This window comes from Eretmochelys imbricata, chromosome 26 (assembly GCF_965152235.1).
Source record: "Eretmochelys imbricata isolate rEreImb1 chromosome 26, rEreImb1.hap1, whole genome shotgun sequence".
In the NCBI taxonomy this organism is placed as follows: domain Eukaryota; kingdom Metazoa; phylum Chordata; order Testudines; family Cheloniidae; genus Eretmochelys; species Eretmochelys imbricata.
This window is the reverse complement of record NC_135597.1, coordinates 13,802,838-13,818,973: the sequence shown is the minus strand read 5'-3', so window position 1 is coordinate 13,818,973 and position 16,136 is coordinate 13,802,838. Positions and strand designations below refer to the sequence as shown.

At 58.1% G+C, this 16,136-nt stretch overlaps 1 protein-coding gene across 1 annotated transcript in view; it reads right to left on the bottom strand.

The window, feature by feature from the left end:
• AEBP1 (AE binding protein 1) overlaps positions 1 to 16,136 on the bottom strand; it is a 39,089-nt gene that overhangs the window by 3,706 nt on the left and 19,247 nt on the right. Inside the window, 14 exon segments of the mRNA XM_077805565.1 lie at positions 224 to 347; positions 989 to 1,077; positions 1,602 to 1,746; positions 2,008 to 2,092; positions 3,354 to 3,493; positions 3,591 to 3,700; positions 4,160 to 4,234; positions 4,860 to 4,952; positions 5,425 to 5,514; positions 6,113 to 6,190; positions 7,112 to 7,207; positions 7,908 to 7,979; positions 8,329 to 8,400; positions 11,612 to 11,677. Of these exon segments, the coding sequence (XP_077661691.1) occupies positions 224 to 347; positions 989 to 1,077; positions 1,602 to 1,746; positions 2,008 to 2,092; positions 3,354 to 3,493; positions 3,591 to 3,700; positions 4,160 to 4,234; positions 4,860 to 4,952; positions 5,425 to 5,514; positions 6,113 to 6,190; positions 7,112 to 7,207; positions 7,908 to 7,979; positions 8,329 to 8,400; positions 11,612 to 11,677 (1,335 nt within the window).

Genomic DNA, 16,136 nt, shown 5'->3' with positions numbered 1-16,136 from the left:
TCCCTCCGCCCCGCGCAGGGAGAGACGCCCTCCGATCCCGGGGGCGGGGGGCCACGCTGGGGGCTGGCAGGGCAAGACGCCCAGGAGCAGCTCCTGGCCCCTGGCTGGCCTGGTGCTTTGCTGCATGGAAATCCCCAGGCTGGCGGTGGCTAACGTAGGAGGGGTGCGCCTGCCCCCTTGCCCATGCCCCGGCGGGCCAACCCCAGCCCAGGCCCCGCCTCACCCCGCTCATGCTCCCCCGGCTTGTCCGAGATCTCCATGGCGTAGATCTTCAGGCCGCGGGAACTCTTGCCGATGTTGTAGATGCGCGTGATGCTGGGGCACTCTTCGTTCACCACCTTCATGAGCTGCAGGGAGCAGGGAGGCATTAGAGGGGCCAGGCCTGCCCGCCCCGGGTGGCTCCAGGGAGGGGACGGAGGGGCCCTGGGTGGGGAGTCCATGCTGCCAACAAGGCAAGGGGGCGCAGGGCGGGGCTGAATTGCCCTCCCATGAGGGGAATAAAGGCCGGGGAGCCGCTGCTGTTGGGACGCACAGTGGGGCCGGCAGCGGGCGCCCCAAGAGGCTCGTGGAATCAGCAGCTCTGGCCCCCGGCTGCTGGCTGTGAGCAGAGCTGGGGCGGGAGAGGAGCCAGGGTCGATCCCCGCTGTCAGCCGAACGCCGGGGGGGCCAGTCCCTGGCAATGACTCTGCCGGGAGGGGCCGAGATGCCGGGGACACGGGGCCGGCTGTAGCACTGGGAAATGCTGCAGAGAGGGGGCACTTGCCCTGGCCAAGGGGCCGGGGCCTAATGCGGCAGGAGGCCAGGGCAGCACGAACCCCCCCAGAGGGGTCAGGGGGTTCCCTGGAAACACCCCAGGAACTGGGTGCTGTCCTGCGGGACCAGCAGCGGGCAGAGACTCCGAGCCAGTGCAATGCGCATGGAATGGCTGTGAATGCCACGCCGGGGGGTGAACCCGCACCCCCCGTCCCCAGGGGGGTCGCACACGCACCTGCCTCATGTCCTTGTAGCTGTGGTGGCGGAAGTCCAGGTTGTCGGTGGACGTCACCTCGTTCTGCTGGCTGTAATAGCTGCTGACGGCTGGGGAAGGGGCAGAGCCGCTGGTCAGACCCGCAGCCGTGACCCGCCCGCCCAGAGCCTGGGAGCGAGGGGCTCGGCGCGGGCTGGGGGCAGAGGGGGCTCAGTGCTGCACGGGCCACGAGGCGGGGACCCTGGCGCCCGGGAGGGGCCGTGCTGTGACGGAGGCTCTCGGGCAGGTGGTGTGGTGGAGAGCCCCTCGCAGCCAGCTGCCCCAGCCAGCTGGTGAGCTCAGCACGCTGGCATTGCCAAGGGCTCTGGTGTGGGATCTGTCCAGGTGGGCTCAGCCAGGGCAGGGGCCCCTCTTGGGCAGGACCCTCCCAGTGCTGGTCCGGGTCCCCAGAGTCCCTGCAACCAGGGGGTGGGGGGTTGAGCTGGGGGCTGCAGGACCTAGAGCCCCCCAGCAGCAGCCTGGCCATGCAGGGCTCTCAGGTCTGTTCTGCCCCCGCCATCGGGTCCCTCCTGCCCCAGCGGCCAGGCCCCGCGCAGCTCCCCAGAGCCGCCTCCCGCCCGGGGCCGGCTCTTACTGGAGAGGGGGCAGCCCAGCACCTCCAGCCGCACGCACAGGCTCCCGTTCCAGATCTGCGGGTACACCCGGATGAAGCGCGCGACCACGGGCTCCGGGAACTCGGTCAGCACCGGCGTGTCCTTGTCCACGTTGCCGTGGAAGAGCTGCAGGGAGAGGCCCGATAGGCAGCGTCAGGGGTGGCACCAGGACACACGGCCCCTGGGGTCAGGCAAAGGAGGCGGGTGCCGGGCAACCCCGCCCCCCCCATGCTCTGCCAGTGCCCCCCAATCCCGACCTCCAGCCCCAGACACATGCCGGAGTTACAGCCGCTGTGCCCCAGACACGGTGGAGGCCGCCTGGGGGGGGTGAGGGCAGGGCTGGGGGGGCAGACAGGAGCCCCCGGCGGGGGCGGGGGGGGTCCGTACCATCTCCTCGTAGCCGTTGGAGTACATCACCCAGTTCTGGCTGTCGTTGCTGAAGCCCACGTAGAAGGCGGTGACAAAATCATCGCTGGGGAGACAAGAGCGCGGGGGGGGGGGGACTCAGCACCCCGGGGCAGCTGGGGGCAGCCATAGCCGGGGCAGGGAGTCTCTGGGCAGGGCGGGGGCAAGGACAGGGATCTTGGCCTCAGGACACAGCCAGGCAGCAGGAGGCAGGGCGGAATCGCAGCGTCAGAGCCCGCACCCCCTCCCGCGCCCCCTACCCCAGCCCTGAGCCCCCTCCTTCACCCAAACTCCCTCCCAGAGACTGCACCCCTCACCCCTTCTGCACCCGACCCCAGCCCTGAGCCCCCTCCTGCACCCAAACTCCCTCCCAGAGCCCGCACCCCTCACCCCTCCCGCACCCCAACCCCAGCCCTGAGCCCCCTCCTTCACCCAAACTCCCTCCCAGAGCCCGCACCCCTCACCCCTCCCGCACCCCAACCCCAGCCCTGAGCCCCCTCCTTCACCCAAACTCCCTCCCAGAGCCCGCACCCCTCACCCCTCCCGCACCCCAACCCCCTACCCCAGCCCTGAGCCTCCTCCTGCACCCAAACTCCCTGCCCCAGGCTCAGCCCCCTCCCTCACACCGAACCCCTCAGCCCCAGCCCAGAGCCCATGACCCCTCCTGCACCCTAACCCCCTGCCCCAGCCAGGTGAAAGTGAGTGAGGGTAGGGGAGAGCGAGCGATGGAGAGAGGGGAAATGGAGTGAGTGGGGCGAGGCCTCGGAGAAGGGGCGGGGCCTCAGGGCAGGGGGCGGGGCAAGGGTGTTTGGGTTTGTGTGGTTAGACAGTTGGCAACCCTAGCCCGACCCATACGTACTGGATCTGGGAGCCCCCCCAAGGGCCTGGCCCGTACGTACTGGATCTGGAACACCCCCCCGGCCCATACGTACTGGATCTGGGAGCCGCCCCAAGGGCCTGGCCCGTACGTACTGGATCTGGAACACCCCCCCGGCCCATACGTACTGGATCTGGGAGCCGCCCCAAGGGCCCGGCCCGTACGTACTGGATCTGGAACACCCCCCCGGCCCATACGTACTGGATCTGGGAGCCCCCCCAAGGGCCCGGCCCGTACGTACTGGATCTGGGACACCCCCCCGGCCCGTACGTACTGGATCTGGAACACCCCCCAACCCGTATGTACTGGATCTGGGAGCCCCCCCAAGGGCCCGGCCCGTACGTACTGGATCTGGGACACCCCCCCGGCCCGTACGTACGGGATCTGGAACACCCCCCAGCCCGTACGTACTGGATCTGGGAGCCCCCCCAAGGGCCCAGCCCGTACGTACTGGATCTGGGAGTCCCGGCCCTGTGTGATGACCCCTGTGAATTTCGTGGTTCTCCTGGTGTCCACCTCAATCCAGTGAGCCCGGGTGTCGTCCTCGGCGCACCAGGCGCCGTCGAAGAAATCATCCTCGTTGGAGCCGGCCTGGGAGGGGGCAGAGGGAGAGGGGAGAGGGCAGGGTCTGCCCTGAGGCCAATGGCAGGTGGGGGCACCCCGGGGCTGGGGGTGGGGCTGCTCCTACCTGCATGTTGAGCCGCCCGCGCTGAGCGCCCAGGCCGTGCCGGAGCATGGACGAGGCCAGGATCTGGTCGTCCTCGATGCGGTGGGACTCCATCCCGATGGGGGGGCACGCTGCAAGGCAGGGAGGGCAGCGCCCGCGTGACCCGGGGGGGGACGGGACTCGCTAGCTCAGCTCCCTGCCGGCCCCTGGGTTCCCCGGCTCAGTGCCACGCCCACACACCCAGCTGCCCCCGGCCCAGGAGCGACCCCGCTGTGCCCGCTGCTGGTGGCAGAGCTCTCCCTGCTCTCTGCCCCTTGCAGCTGGCGTGGCCCCTGCCGGGCAGCAGGTGCCAGTCAGGCCCTCGGGCCCAGTGTGGGCACCAACCCGGCAGAGGTGCTGAGGCTCGGGCAGCTTGGCTGCCAGGGGCCGTGCCCAGTTTCTGCATCTCCCAGCCCTGGGCAAACCGGCCTCACTCACCCTCCTGCCCCTTCATCATTCCTGCCCCTTCTCTCCAAAGGGGGCACGTGGCTCTGACCCCCGCCCCCGCATGCCTGGCTGGCGGGCTGGGCCCCTGGCACAGGGTCACTCACTTGTTTTCTCCTCCGGGGGCGTCCATTCGTCCTCATCTGTTTCCCACTTCTTCCCTCCCGGCTTCTTCGGCTTCCCTGCAGGTGGTTGGGGTGGGGGGTTAGTGAGAGGCAGCGGGAGGATGCTGTGGCTGGGGCTGGGCCCCCTGCTCTGGGCAGGCACTGAGGGTGCCAGGAAGGGGCACGGAGAAGAGATGGGACAGGGGCCCATTGCCCTGCACCCCTTGGCAGCGTAGCAGGGCCAGAGCAGCCGAGGGGGAAGGGGCTGGAAAGGGCAGAGGGGGTGGGGGTGGGGGGAACCGTGTGCGCGTTTCTCTAACTCAAGCCAGCCTGGCAAGAGCACCTGGAATTACCTAGGCAGGGCCAGGCTGGAGAGCGGGCCCCACTGTGGGTCCTGGGCACAGTGCTCCAGGGCCAGGCCCAACTGTGGGTCCTGAGTACAGTGCTCCAGGGTCGGCTCCCGCTGAGAGTCCTGAGTACGGTGCCCCGGAGCTGGGCGGGATTCTGGGTGCGGTGCCCAGGAGCTGGGCGGGATTCTGGGTGCGGTGCCCCGGAGCTGGGCGGGATTCTGGGTGCGGTGCCCCGGAGCTGGGCGGGATTCTGGGTGCGGTGCCCCGGAGCTGGGCGGGATTCTGGGTGCGGTGCCCCGGAGCTGGGCCCCAGCCAGGAGAGACGTGGTTCGGGGAGGCAGCTCCGCACTCACCTTTCCGCTCCTTGGTCTTCTCCTCCGCCCACTTGTCATCCTCCGTGTCCACCTCCTCCTCCTCCTTGCTGCTGCCGCCTTTCTTGGGCTTCCCTGGTCCAGGAGGGGAGAGGGGCAGGGTCAAGGTCAGTGTGGCCGAGGAGGGAGGGAGGGTTAGACCAGGCTGGTGCGTTCCTTCTGCCCCGGCCGCTTGAACACTGTGTCCCGGGGGATCCCTGGGGCAGCCAGCAGCACTGGCCAGCTGGGAGAAGGGAGCCCACATGGCCAGGGGTTTGCTCTACTGGGGAATGCATGCATGGTCAGCATATCTGGTCCCGCCCACAATTCACCTGGGCCCACCCCATGTCCCTGGCCCTGCCCACAATTCACCTGGGCCCGCCCCATGTTCCTGGCCCCTCCCACAATTCACCTGGCCCCGCCCCATGTCCCTGGCCCCTCCCACAATTCACCTGGCCCTGCCCCATGTGTCCAGACTCTCCCACAATGAATCTGGCCCTGCCCCATGTGCCCGGACCCTCCCCCTGTGTGCCCTGCCCCGCCCCATCGTGGGCAGCCCTCTCCTTACCTGGCTTGAGTCGCTCCTCGTCCGTTTCCATCTCGTCTTCACCCTCTTTCTTGCTGGGGAACTTCTTGGGCTGGGGCAGGCCGTATTCCACTGGGGGCGAGAGCGGGGCGCACTGAGGGGCCGGCCGGGTGACAGCACCCTGGGGGGACGCACACAGGGACGCTGCCTCCGAACGCAGCGGGAAGTGGGGGAGAACACGCCAGGGATCGGCCCTTCCGGGGATGCCACAGGACGTGGCACTGGGCCGGCGTGCACCCAGGCTGGGCCGTGTGGGCACGGGGCATCCCTCCCCGCAGGACCTCAGCCCTGCCCAGAGTCACGGCCCCCCCCAGCTGGGACCCCCTGGCTGCTGGTTCTAACAGAGGCTGGAGCCTCTGTTAGCTCCTGGGGAGGCCAGATCTCCTCCGGCTGGCCTAAGCCCCGCCATGCTGACTGGGCCTGCATGCACTGGCTGGGTGGCAGGCCAGGCCATGGTGGGGGTGGGAGCGGGTTCATATGGGGGCCAGGGCTGTGGAGGGGGGCCAATGGCGCAGAGAGCTGTGGGGTCCAGAGCAGGGGGGAGGGGGACAGAGAGCTGCAGGGGTGGGGAGAGGCAGGGTGCTGGGGGGAGGGCAGGGGCCGAGTGCTGGCGGGGGAGGAGGCTGGGTTTTGGGGGCCGGGGGCCCGTCCTGAGGCAGCTGACACTCACTGTCGTCATAGTCCGGCAATGGTGCCAGGGGCAGCCCCTCATCGTAGTCCCGCTCGGGGGGCAGGGTGGGGGGTGGCTCTGCAGGGGGAGAAGAGAGGCTGCGTGAGCCCCAGGGAGGCGGGTACAGCCAGGCCCCCCTGGAGGAGAGCTGCCAGGGCTTGGGGGACTTAGCCCAGGAAAGACCCTCCAACAGGGCAGGCAGGGGGCTGTTCAGAGGACAGATCATGGTCCAACCCCCTGAGGGCTGCCCTAAATTGCCCCTCTGCTTCACTGGCCCCGGGGGACTTTGCAGGGGGGCCAGAATAACCACGGTGTGGGAGCACCCCAGCCCCTCCCGCACTGAGCAGGTCCTTCTCCCAGGCTACGTGGGTCACAGATGGGTGGCTAAGGGGCAGAAGCAGAGTCCAAGGGTCTCATTGAGCTTGGGCAAGTCGCCCCACGGGCACCGCCCCTGCGGCTCCCCGTGCAGCAGAGCCTGGGGGGTCCCGTGGGAAGGGCCCTGACACCCAAGCAGCTGGGAGGTGCTTCTTTGCATGGGGGGGGGGGGGCTGGGCACGAGGAGCGGGCACCTCTCCGACTAGCGGGCACACGGCCCAGGGCACTGGAACCTTTGTAGAAGGGGGAGGGGCCCAAGGCCAAAGTGCCCCCTCCCTCCCTGCGGCTGGCTGAGCCAGCTGCCCTTTCTTCTGGTGCCACAGCAGCCCCTGGTGGGCGAAAGGTGTAATTGCAGTGCCTCCGCAGCAGACTATTATTCTGCGGGGGAAAAACAATCTGCAGAGGACATGAATTCTGCACTAATGTGTCTTTTGTTAAAAAATGGAGGGAGGGGGTATGGCTCCCTGGTCCCTCCGGTTTGGTGCTGGTGAACACAACAGCCTCTGCACCGATGCAGCCTCAGGCCCTTCCGGGGGTGGCTCACTCAGGGGGTTTTCTTCCCTGCCTGTTCCCCAGCCCCCTTCCTCCCTGGCTGGGGAAGACTCGGGGCCGTAGGAAACATACTTGGACTTGGCTTCTCCTCCACCTCCAACGGCGGCCTCTCGGGTGTCTTCCTGCTCGGAGGTTTCTTGGGTTTCTTCTGTCGCCGGACGTATTCGACTGGGGGGAAGGAACGTAGGTTTGTCACTGTCCTGCTGCAGGAGGGAGAGGGGGGCTCCAACCAGGGGGTTTCTCCTGGGGATGCAGCAGGGGGCTCTCACGTGGCGTGAGGGGACAAGTGGCTGATGTGTCCAGAGTGGGCGGAAAGGGCTGGCAAGAGGAAGCACCCCTGGTCATCGTCCTCCCCACCCAGGGACTGTGGGCCCAATCCTCCCTGCCTGGCTCCGTGGGCATCACTGACCCCTGTCCCAAGTCCAGAGGGACCCTTTTGCCCCTGCTCAGCCCTGATGCCGGGCACAGGAGCTCAGGCCCCGTGGGACTTTGGCCCGAGGGGTGTCAGGTGTTTAAGAGCCATCTTACAGGATCCCAGCGCTGGGGCTCCGGGCTCTGCTCCGTCCCCGGCTGTTGGGCAGGGGCCGTTCCGTGGCCCAGGCCCCTCACTGCAGCCCCAAGGGAGTGCTGGGGGGCCTGGGGCACAGAGGATGGGGCTGTGCAGCACTGGGGGTCAGGGGCTTAGGGGGTGAGGCTGCCCTGTCCCAGGGGAGCATTGGGGGTCGCAGGCAGGCCCCTTCTCCTTGGTGTGGGGGGGTCCCTGGGTTGCACTTGCTCTAGGGCAGGGCTGTCCCCAGGGGGCCGGGGCCCAGCCGGGGAGCGAGGGTCTGGGCGGAGGGGCCGCGGGGAGGCAGCAGCAGCCCCGTACAGTCCTCGTAATCCTCCCGCTCGATCTGCTCATTATAGTCCAGCGTGGGCGGCTCGGGCTCTTCCGTCATCACTGCGGGGAGAGACAGACACAGTCAGCAGCTGCTGCCAGCGAGGGTAAGGGGCCAGGCTGGGGCAGGACACGGCAGGGGCTGCTCTCTGCTGTGCCAGGCTGGAGCCAAACAGCGGGCAGGAGGTTGCTACAGCCCCATCTGGGAGGCTGCACCGGGACTGTGAGCCCTAGGGGAGCCCCCCCAGGCTCCCACGGGATGTGCCAGGGCTGGGGGCTCCTGGAGACTCTCCTGGCTCCCCGAGGCCAAGGGGATGCAGCGGGGCACCCTGGAAAGGGCTCTGGCTTCAGGACAAGGAACTGAGGGGCACACGGCCAGGGGGCAGGCCCCACACAGCTGATGAGCACTCACCGGAGTCGGGCGCCGGTCTCCGGTCCTCCCTGCCAGGCTCCCACGGCTCTGTCGGGGGCTCATGGAACTCATCTAGGAACAAAACCCGTTGGCTGGGAGGGGTCCTCTGGGCCGGGCACCTTCCCGCTGCACCAGAGCCTCTGCTGCCACCCCTGCCCGCACCCAGCTGCCCGCTCGCTGCATGGCCCACATAGATTCATAGATATTAAGGTCAGAAGGGACCATTATGATCATCTAGTCCGACCTCCTGCACAGCGCAGGCCACAGAATCTCACCCACCCACTCCTGCGAAAAACCTCTCACTTATGTCTGAGCTGTTGAAGTCCTCAACTCGTGGTTTAAAGACTTCAAGGAGCAGAGAATCCTCCAGCAAGTGACCCGTGCCCCGTGCTACAGAGGAAGGCGAAAAACCTCCAGGGCCTCCTCGAATCTGCCCTGGAGGAAAATTCCTTCCCGACCCCAAATATGGCGATCAGCTGAACCCTGAGCATATGGGCAAGATTCACCAGCCAGATACCCAGGAAAGAATTCTCTGTAGTAACTCAGATCCCATCCCATCTAATATCCCATCACAGGCTATTGGGCCTATTTACCATGAATATTTAAAGATCAATTAATTACCAAAATCATGTTATCCCATCATACCATCTCCTCCATAAACTTATCGAGTTTAATTTTAAAGCCAGATAGATCTTTTGCCCCCACTGCTTCCCTTGGAAGGCTATTCCAAAACTTTACTCCTCTGATGGTTAGAAACCTTGGTCTAATTTCAAGTCTAAATTTCCTGGCGGCCAGTTTATATCCATTTGTTCTTGTGTCCACATTGGTACTGAGCTTAAATAAATTCCTCTCCCTCTCCGGTATTTATCCCTCTGATATATTTATAGAGAGCAATCGTATCTCCCCTCAACCTTCTTTTGGTTAGGCTAAACAAGCCAAGCTCCTTGAGTCTCCTTTCATAAGACAAGTTTTCCATGCCTCGGATCATCCTAGTAGCCCTTCTCTGTACCTGTTCCAGTTTGAATTCATCCTTCTTAAACATGGGAGACCAGAACTGCACACAGTATTCCAGGTGAGGTCTCACCAGTGCCTTGTATAACGGTACTAAAACCTCCTTATCCCTACTGGAAATACCTCTCCTGATGCATCCCAAGACCACATTAGCTTTTTTCACGGCCATATCACATTGGCGGCTCAAAGTCATCCTATGATCAACCAATACTCCAAGGTCCTTCTCCTCCTCCATTACTTCTAATGGATGCGTCCCCAGCTTATAACTAAAATTCTTGTTATTAATCCCTAAATGCATGACCTTACACTTCTCACTATTAAATTTTATCCTATCACTATTACTCCAGTTTACAAGGTCATCCAGCTCCTCCTGTATGATATCCCGGTCCTTCTCTAAATTGGCAATACCTCCCAGCTTTGTATCATCTGCAAACTTTATTAGCACACTCCCGCTTTTTGTGCCGAGGTCAGTAATAAAAAGATTAAATAAGATTGATCCCAAAACTGATCCCTGAGGAACTCCACTGGTAACCTGCCTCCAGCCTGACAGTTCACCTTTCAGTAGGACCCATTGTAGTCTCCCCTTTAACCAACTCCTTATCCACTTTTCAATTTTCCTATTGATCCCCATCTTATCCACTTTAACTAATAATTCCCCATGTGGCACGGTTTCAAACGCCTTACTGAAATCTAGGTAAATTAGATCCACTGCGTTTCCTTTGTCTAAAAAATCTGTTACTTTCTCAAAGAAGGAGATCAGGTTGGTTTGGCACAATCTACCTTTTGTAAAACCATATTGTATTTTGTCCCATTTACTTCAATGTCCTTAACTACCTTCTCCTTCAAAATTTTTTCCAAGACCTTGCATACTACAGATGTCAAACTAACAGGCCTGTAGTTACCCGGATCACTTTTTTTCCCTTTCTTAAAAATAGGAACTATGTTAGCAATTCTCCAATCATACGGTACAACCCCTGAGTTTACAGATTCATTAAAAATTCTTGCTAATGGACTTGCAATTTCATGTGCCAATTCCTTTAATATTCTTGGATGAAGATTATCTGGGCCCCCCCGATTTAGTCCCATTAAGCTGTTTGAGTTTCACTTCTACCTCAGATATGGTAATATCTACCTCCATATCCTCATTCCCATTTGTCATGCTACCATTATCCCTAAGATCCTCATTAGCCTTATTAACAACTGAGGCAAAGTATTTCTTTAGATATTGGGCCATGCCTAGATTATCCTTGACCTTCACTCCATCCTCAGTGCTTAGTGGTCCCACTTCTTCTTTCTTGGTTTTCTTCTTATTTATATGACTATAGAACCTTTTACTATTGGTTTTAATTCCCTTTGCAAGGTCCAACTCTATTTGACTTTTAGCCTCCCTCACTTTATCCCTACATGTTCTGACCTCAATAAGGTAGCTTTCCTTGCTGATCCCTCCTATCTTTCACTCCCTGTAGGCTTTCTGCTTTTTCTTAATCACCTCTCTGAGATGCTTGGTCTACAACTCCGGCCTGTGAATTTTTTCCCCTTTCTTGGGATGCAGGCTTCCGATAGCTTCTGCAGCTTTGACTTAAAGTAATTCCAGGCCTCCTCTGCCTTTAGATCCATAAATTCTTCAGTCCAATCCATTTCCCTAACTAATGTCCTTAATTTTTGAAAGTCAGCCCTTTTGAAATCAAAATCCCTAGTCGCAGATTTATTTTTGTTGATCCTTCCGTTCAGTTTGAACTGAATTAGCTCATGATCACTTGAGCCAAGATTATCCCCTACAACCATTTCTTCTATGAGGTCCTCACTACTCACCAAAACCAAATCTAAAATGGCATCCCCTCTAGTCGGTTCAGCAACTACTTGATGAAGGAATCCATCAGCTATCGCATCTAGGAAAATCTGAGCCGTATTATTATAACTAGCACTCGTCCTCCAGTCTATATCTGGGAAGTTAAAGTCTCCCATGATCACGCAGTTTCCATTAGTATTTACTTTATTAAAAACATTAAAAAGGGCTCTATCCATATCCAAATTAGATGCCGGCGGTCTATAGCACACCCCAAGCGCTATCCCAGGGGAGGCCCTGCCCACATGCCACCCTCACACGCCGTTCCCCCCAACGCTCGCCAAGCTGCTCCAGCTCTGGCCGGGGTCCAGGCTCCTGTGTCCTAGGGAGATGGGGCCAAGCCTGGGAGAAGTGCCAGGGCACTAGCTGCAATGGGGGTGGGTCCCCCCCCCCAACCTCCACCCCCCCTCCCGGAATCGCTCTTACTCCGGCGGCTCCCCGGCTCCTGTTCTTCAGCCCAGCGCGGCTCAGCCGTCTCCTCGGGAAATCCAGCTGGAAAACACAGGGCAGGAGTTCAGAGCGCTCGACCGGGGGCTGGGGAGGGGTGGGAGGGCATGGGGCTGGGACCGAACTGCTCTCTTGATCCCTGTGGGGTGAGTCGCATGGCAGGGGTTCAGGCTGCACATGGACCAGGCTGGGCAAAGGGCTCAGCGCCACCCTGCCGGGAGGAGGAGGAACCTCTCAGGGCCTGGGGAAGCCACATGGTCCTTATCCCTGCAGGGAGAGACTCAGTATCCGGTGGGGACAGTCCCGGGGGGGAGTAGGTGCTCGATACCCGGCCAGGACAGTCCCTGGGGGGCTAAGTGCTTGGCACCCAGAGTGGGGCTCAGTGGCTGGTGCCAGAGGGGGTTGCACAGCACCCAGGGACCATATGCTCGCCATGTTTCCCCCGCCATGCAGGTCAATGGACGGAGCCCAGAGCTCCAGATTCTCCCAGAACTCTCTCCGGAGCCGCCCGCGCTCCCGGTAGGGGCGGGTGGGGCCTGGAGCGCCGCGGAATTAGCTAGGGACACTCCCTGTCTTCTCTGCTCCAGGAACCAGGCCCATGGCACGCGGGTAGCTGAGCTGGGCGTGATGTGTGCAATTAGCAGACGGGTTTATCCAGAACCCTCTAGGCCCGCATTGTTCCTTCGGACTCTTGCTGTGTGCTGGGTAATGGGCAACAGACCCAACAACTGGCAATGTGGAGGGGACCCTAATCCAGCAACAGAGAGAGATGGAAACTGGTCCTGCAGGGAAAGGGTTTTAAAACATCTGGCTGTTTGGGGAAAATGCAGCCCTGGAGGGGACTGGACCAGCTTTATGCCTGAGTGGAACAGCACGAAATAGCTAATGGTACAACTGAGATGACTAAAGTGGTGGTTTTACTGCGTGGGGGTGGGGGGCTAAATCTTACAAGCTGGAACACAACCCTCCAGGCTTCTCTTACTCAGCAGATGTTTGCTGAGGTTGTGGAAATTCTCCCAAATCACCTCCCCCCTAGGCCCCTGGGCACCATGGAGTGTTTCCGCTTTTATAAATAGAACCAAACAGCCATTCCCAAATTTGCGGCTGCGTCGAGGAAATTAACGGAGCATTGTCAGTTTGGAGAGCGTTTCAATGGGGTGTTCAGTTACTGTGCGGTTTGCAAGATGGAGCAATTGACTGAGGTTGGTTTAACCCTCAGCTGTGCACTAGAAATTGCGTGATCGATGGAGAGAGCTGCTAAAAATGCCAGGGAGCTGCAACAGCACCCAGGCACCAAATAAATGGGAGGTCAGCCCAAAATGGACAGCACTCTGGCTGCATGCTCTTGCTGTGGCAAGCAGTTCCTCCGTGCAAAGAGCTGCAACAAACTGGGGCGCAGACAGGGTGATGTGCAAAAAGCACAACCACCATCTCACAAGGAGAAGCCTGGGGACTTTCGTCAGCTTGCTGGTGACAGCATGGAGTCCGCGGAAAATGCTGGGGCATAAGAACATAAGAGCGGCCAGACTGGGTCAGACCAAAGGTCCAACTAGCCCAGTGTCCTGTCTTCCAACAGTGGCCAGGGCCAGGTGCCCCAAAGGAATGAACAGGACAGGGAATCGTCAAGTGGTTCATGCCATTGCCCATTCCCAGCTTCCGGCAAACAGAGGCTAGAGACACCATCCCTGCCCATCCTGGCTAATAGCCATTGATGGACCTGTCCTCCATGAACTTATCTAGTTCTTTTTTGAACCCTGTTATAATCTTGGCCTTCACAACATCCTCTGGCAAGGAGTTCCACAGGTTGACTGTGTGTTATATGAAGAAATACTTCCTTTTGTTTCTTTTAAACCTGCTGCCTATTAATTTCATTGGGTGACCCTAGTTCTTGTGTTATGAGAAGGAGTAAATAACACTTCCTTATTTACTTTCTCCACACCAGTCATTATTTTATAGACCTCTATCATATCCCCCTTAGTCGCCTCTTTTCCAAGCTGAAAAGTCCCCGTCTTATTAATCTCTCCTCATATGGAAGTCGTTCCTTACCCCTAATCATTTTTGTTGCCCTTTTCTGAACCTTTTCCAATTCCATCTCTATCTCTCCAACAGTCTGTGTAATAATAAAGGGTCTTTTCACACGGACGGAGCAAGACATAAAATGGATCTGGATACCGGGTCTGCCATGTCTGTGTCGGATAATCCAAGACTCTTTAAAGAGGGGAAGTTGCAGAATACTCGGTGCTACTAAAAACAAACATAGGGGAAATCCTCACCCCCCTGGCGGTTATTACACTGAACGCAACATACAAATGTGTACTGTTAAACCTCTCGGATGTGAGGCGAGAGGGTCAGGTATTATTTGACGGAGAGTGGCTGAGAGAGATTCAGGTGGACAGCAGAGCATAAAAGGTTCAGATCCTCCCACGTTATTTAGGCACCTAATTCCCATTGATTTCAGAATGCCAGCAGATTTACAAAACTGTATGGACTCTGGCCCAAAACAAACCTCTTAGACAAGGCAGAGGACGTCCTTCGGGAGGGCACCAAAACACCTGCAAGCAAAACTTGTGCCTAAAGGGGGAGCAATTCCTATATTTTGCAAAGCCGGTCCAGTGCATTTTGCCATAGGGTGCTTACAGGACTCCAGAACTATACCCAAGGTCAACTGGAGCGAATGGAGTGAAAAAGAACAGGGTTGGCCACATCTGTGGTGATTTCAAGGCTGCATGAAGATCAGTATCCCTGGCCTAGAAGTCAGGCTGTAATTGCCTCATTAGCTGATGGGAGGCATTTCTCTGAGATCGACCGAGCCCAAGCCTATCTACAAATGGAGATTGAAGAATTTCTGTGTGGGGTGAATTGCTGCTTAGAAAAGCCCCTCGGGAAAGGAATCCTCATGGAGTCTTTGCAAGCAGTTTACTACAACTGAAGGGTGTGAAAGTGATTTAATCAAAAACGTTTCAGGTCCTAACAGCCAGAAATTTTCGGTTGTGAATGGATCCACTGACTTTCCTGTTGAAGCATCCACTGTGGAGAGCTTCGAGAAGGGCTCAGATGAAGTGAAAGCTGTTAAGAAAGTTGAACAGTCCTCTAACCAAGTGGCTGTGTTGGGCCAGCTTGTTGGGGAGACAAGGTTGTTGAGAGAGGAGTGTCTCCACGCTGATTCTGTGAGTGAACAGCCGGTGTCTCAGGTTCGGAGGGAAGACTGGGTAGCTGAGTCTCCAGAGCAGAACAGCTGGGCAGTTAATTTCTCGAGAATGCAGGTCTACTCTCATCTCCAGACACTTTGGATATGACCTGTAGTCTCTCAGTGAACTTAACATCTAATTCCATGTGGAAGCAGAGGTTGGTAAGGAAAGGACAACAGAACTTGGAGCCTAGCTGGTGAGTGAAAATGGATGGTATCTCTCAAAGACAGAGTCCAGCCGTGGAATTGGTAGCAGTTAAGGATCTGAAAACTGGCGAACTGGCTCCTGTCTGTGGTAATGCAAATTACTTGGCTGGCAGGGAGAAGAAGGACTTGCCAATAGCTGTTAGCACAGAGAGCATGCCCAACCAGCCAGTGAATTCTGTTAAGCAAGAGAAATTAGGGTTTGATCCTTCAGGACAAGGGGGAAAGAGAGACCTTAATTCTGCAAAGGGAAGCCACTGGCTGACCCTAAAAGGCCCAAACCCCAGTGGTATTGAGCCAAAGGTGTGGAATAACAAACATGAATGTAGATGGACACTTGCAAAGAATTTGTTCATGGTAATTTTGGTAACTAATGTGTTGCTACTACCAAAAACTGTAAAAATGTCCAATGTGGCTAATCTTTTGGAAAATCCCTTGAACACATTAAAAGGAATACATGAGAACCCACTTTGTGTTAAAAGGCGTTATTATAGTGATGTTTCAGTTAATGCCTGTAAAGAGTCTTGGAACTTTTCACAGGGGAAAAGACATTCCAGACCGGATGTGCTGTAGGAAAAGGGAAACTGAGGCACACTATCATATTCTTTCATGGCTAAATGCCAAGATTCCTGTCCTATAAACAACAGTAATATCTACATTAAGTTGATGTTAATTGGGTTCCAAACATTTGCCAGAGTTTGTACGAATAAAGTAGCTATGTTCTTTAGCTCTTGGCAAGATCACATGAGACATACAGGACCCATGCTGCAAAAGCAGATCCAATCCACTATTGTTCTAATCAAGTTTTACCTTGAGTTTGTAAGGAGATTCAAAGTAGCAGCCGTGTTAGTCTGTATCCGCAAAAAGAACAGGAGGACTTGTGGCACCTTAAAGACTAACAAATTTATTTGAGCATAAGCTTTCATGAGTTACAGCATCCGATGAAGTGAGCTGTAGCTATCGAAAGCTTATGCTCAAATAAATTTGTTAGTCTCTAAGGTGCCACAAGTCCTCCTGTTCTTTTTAAGGAGATTCAATCATGTTAGTGAACATGACTTAGATAAACCATTTCTGTTATACACCAATACTTGCTGTAGTAAGACAGAACCAAGG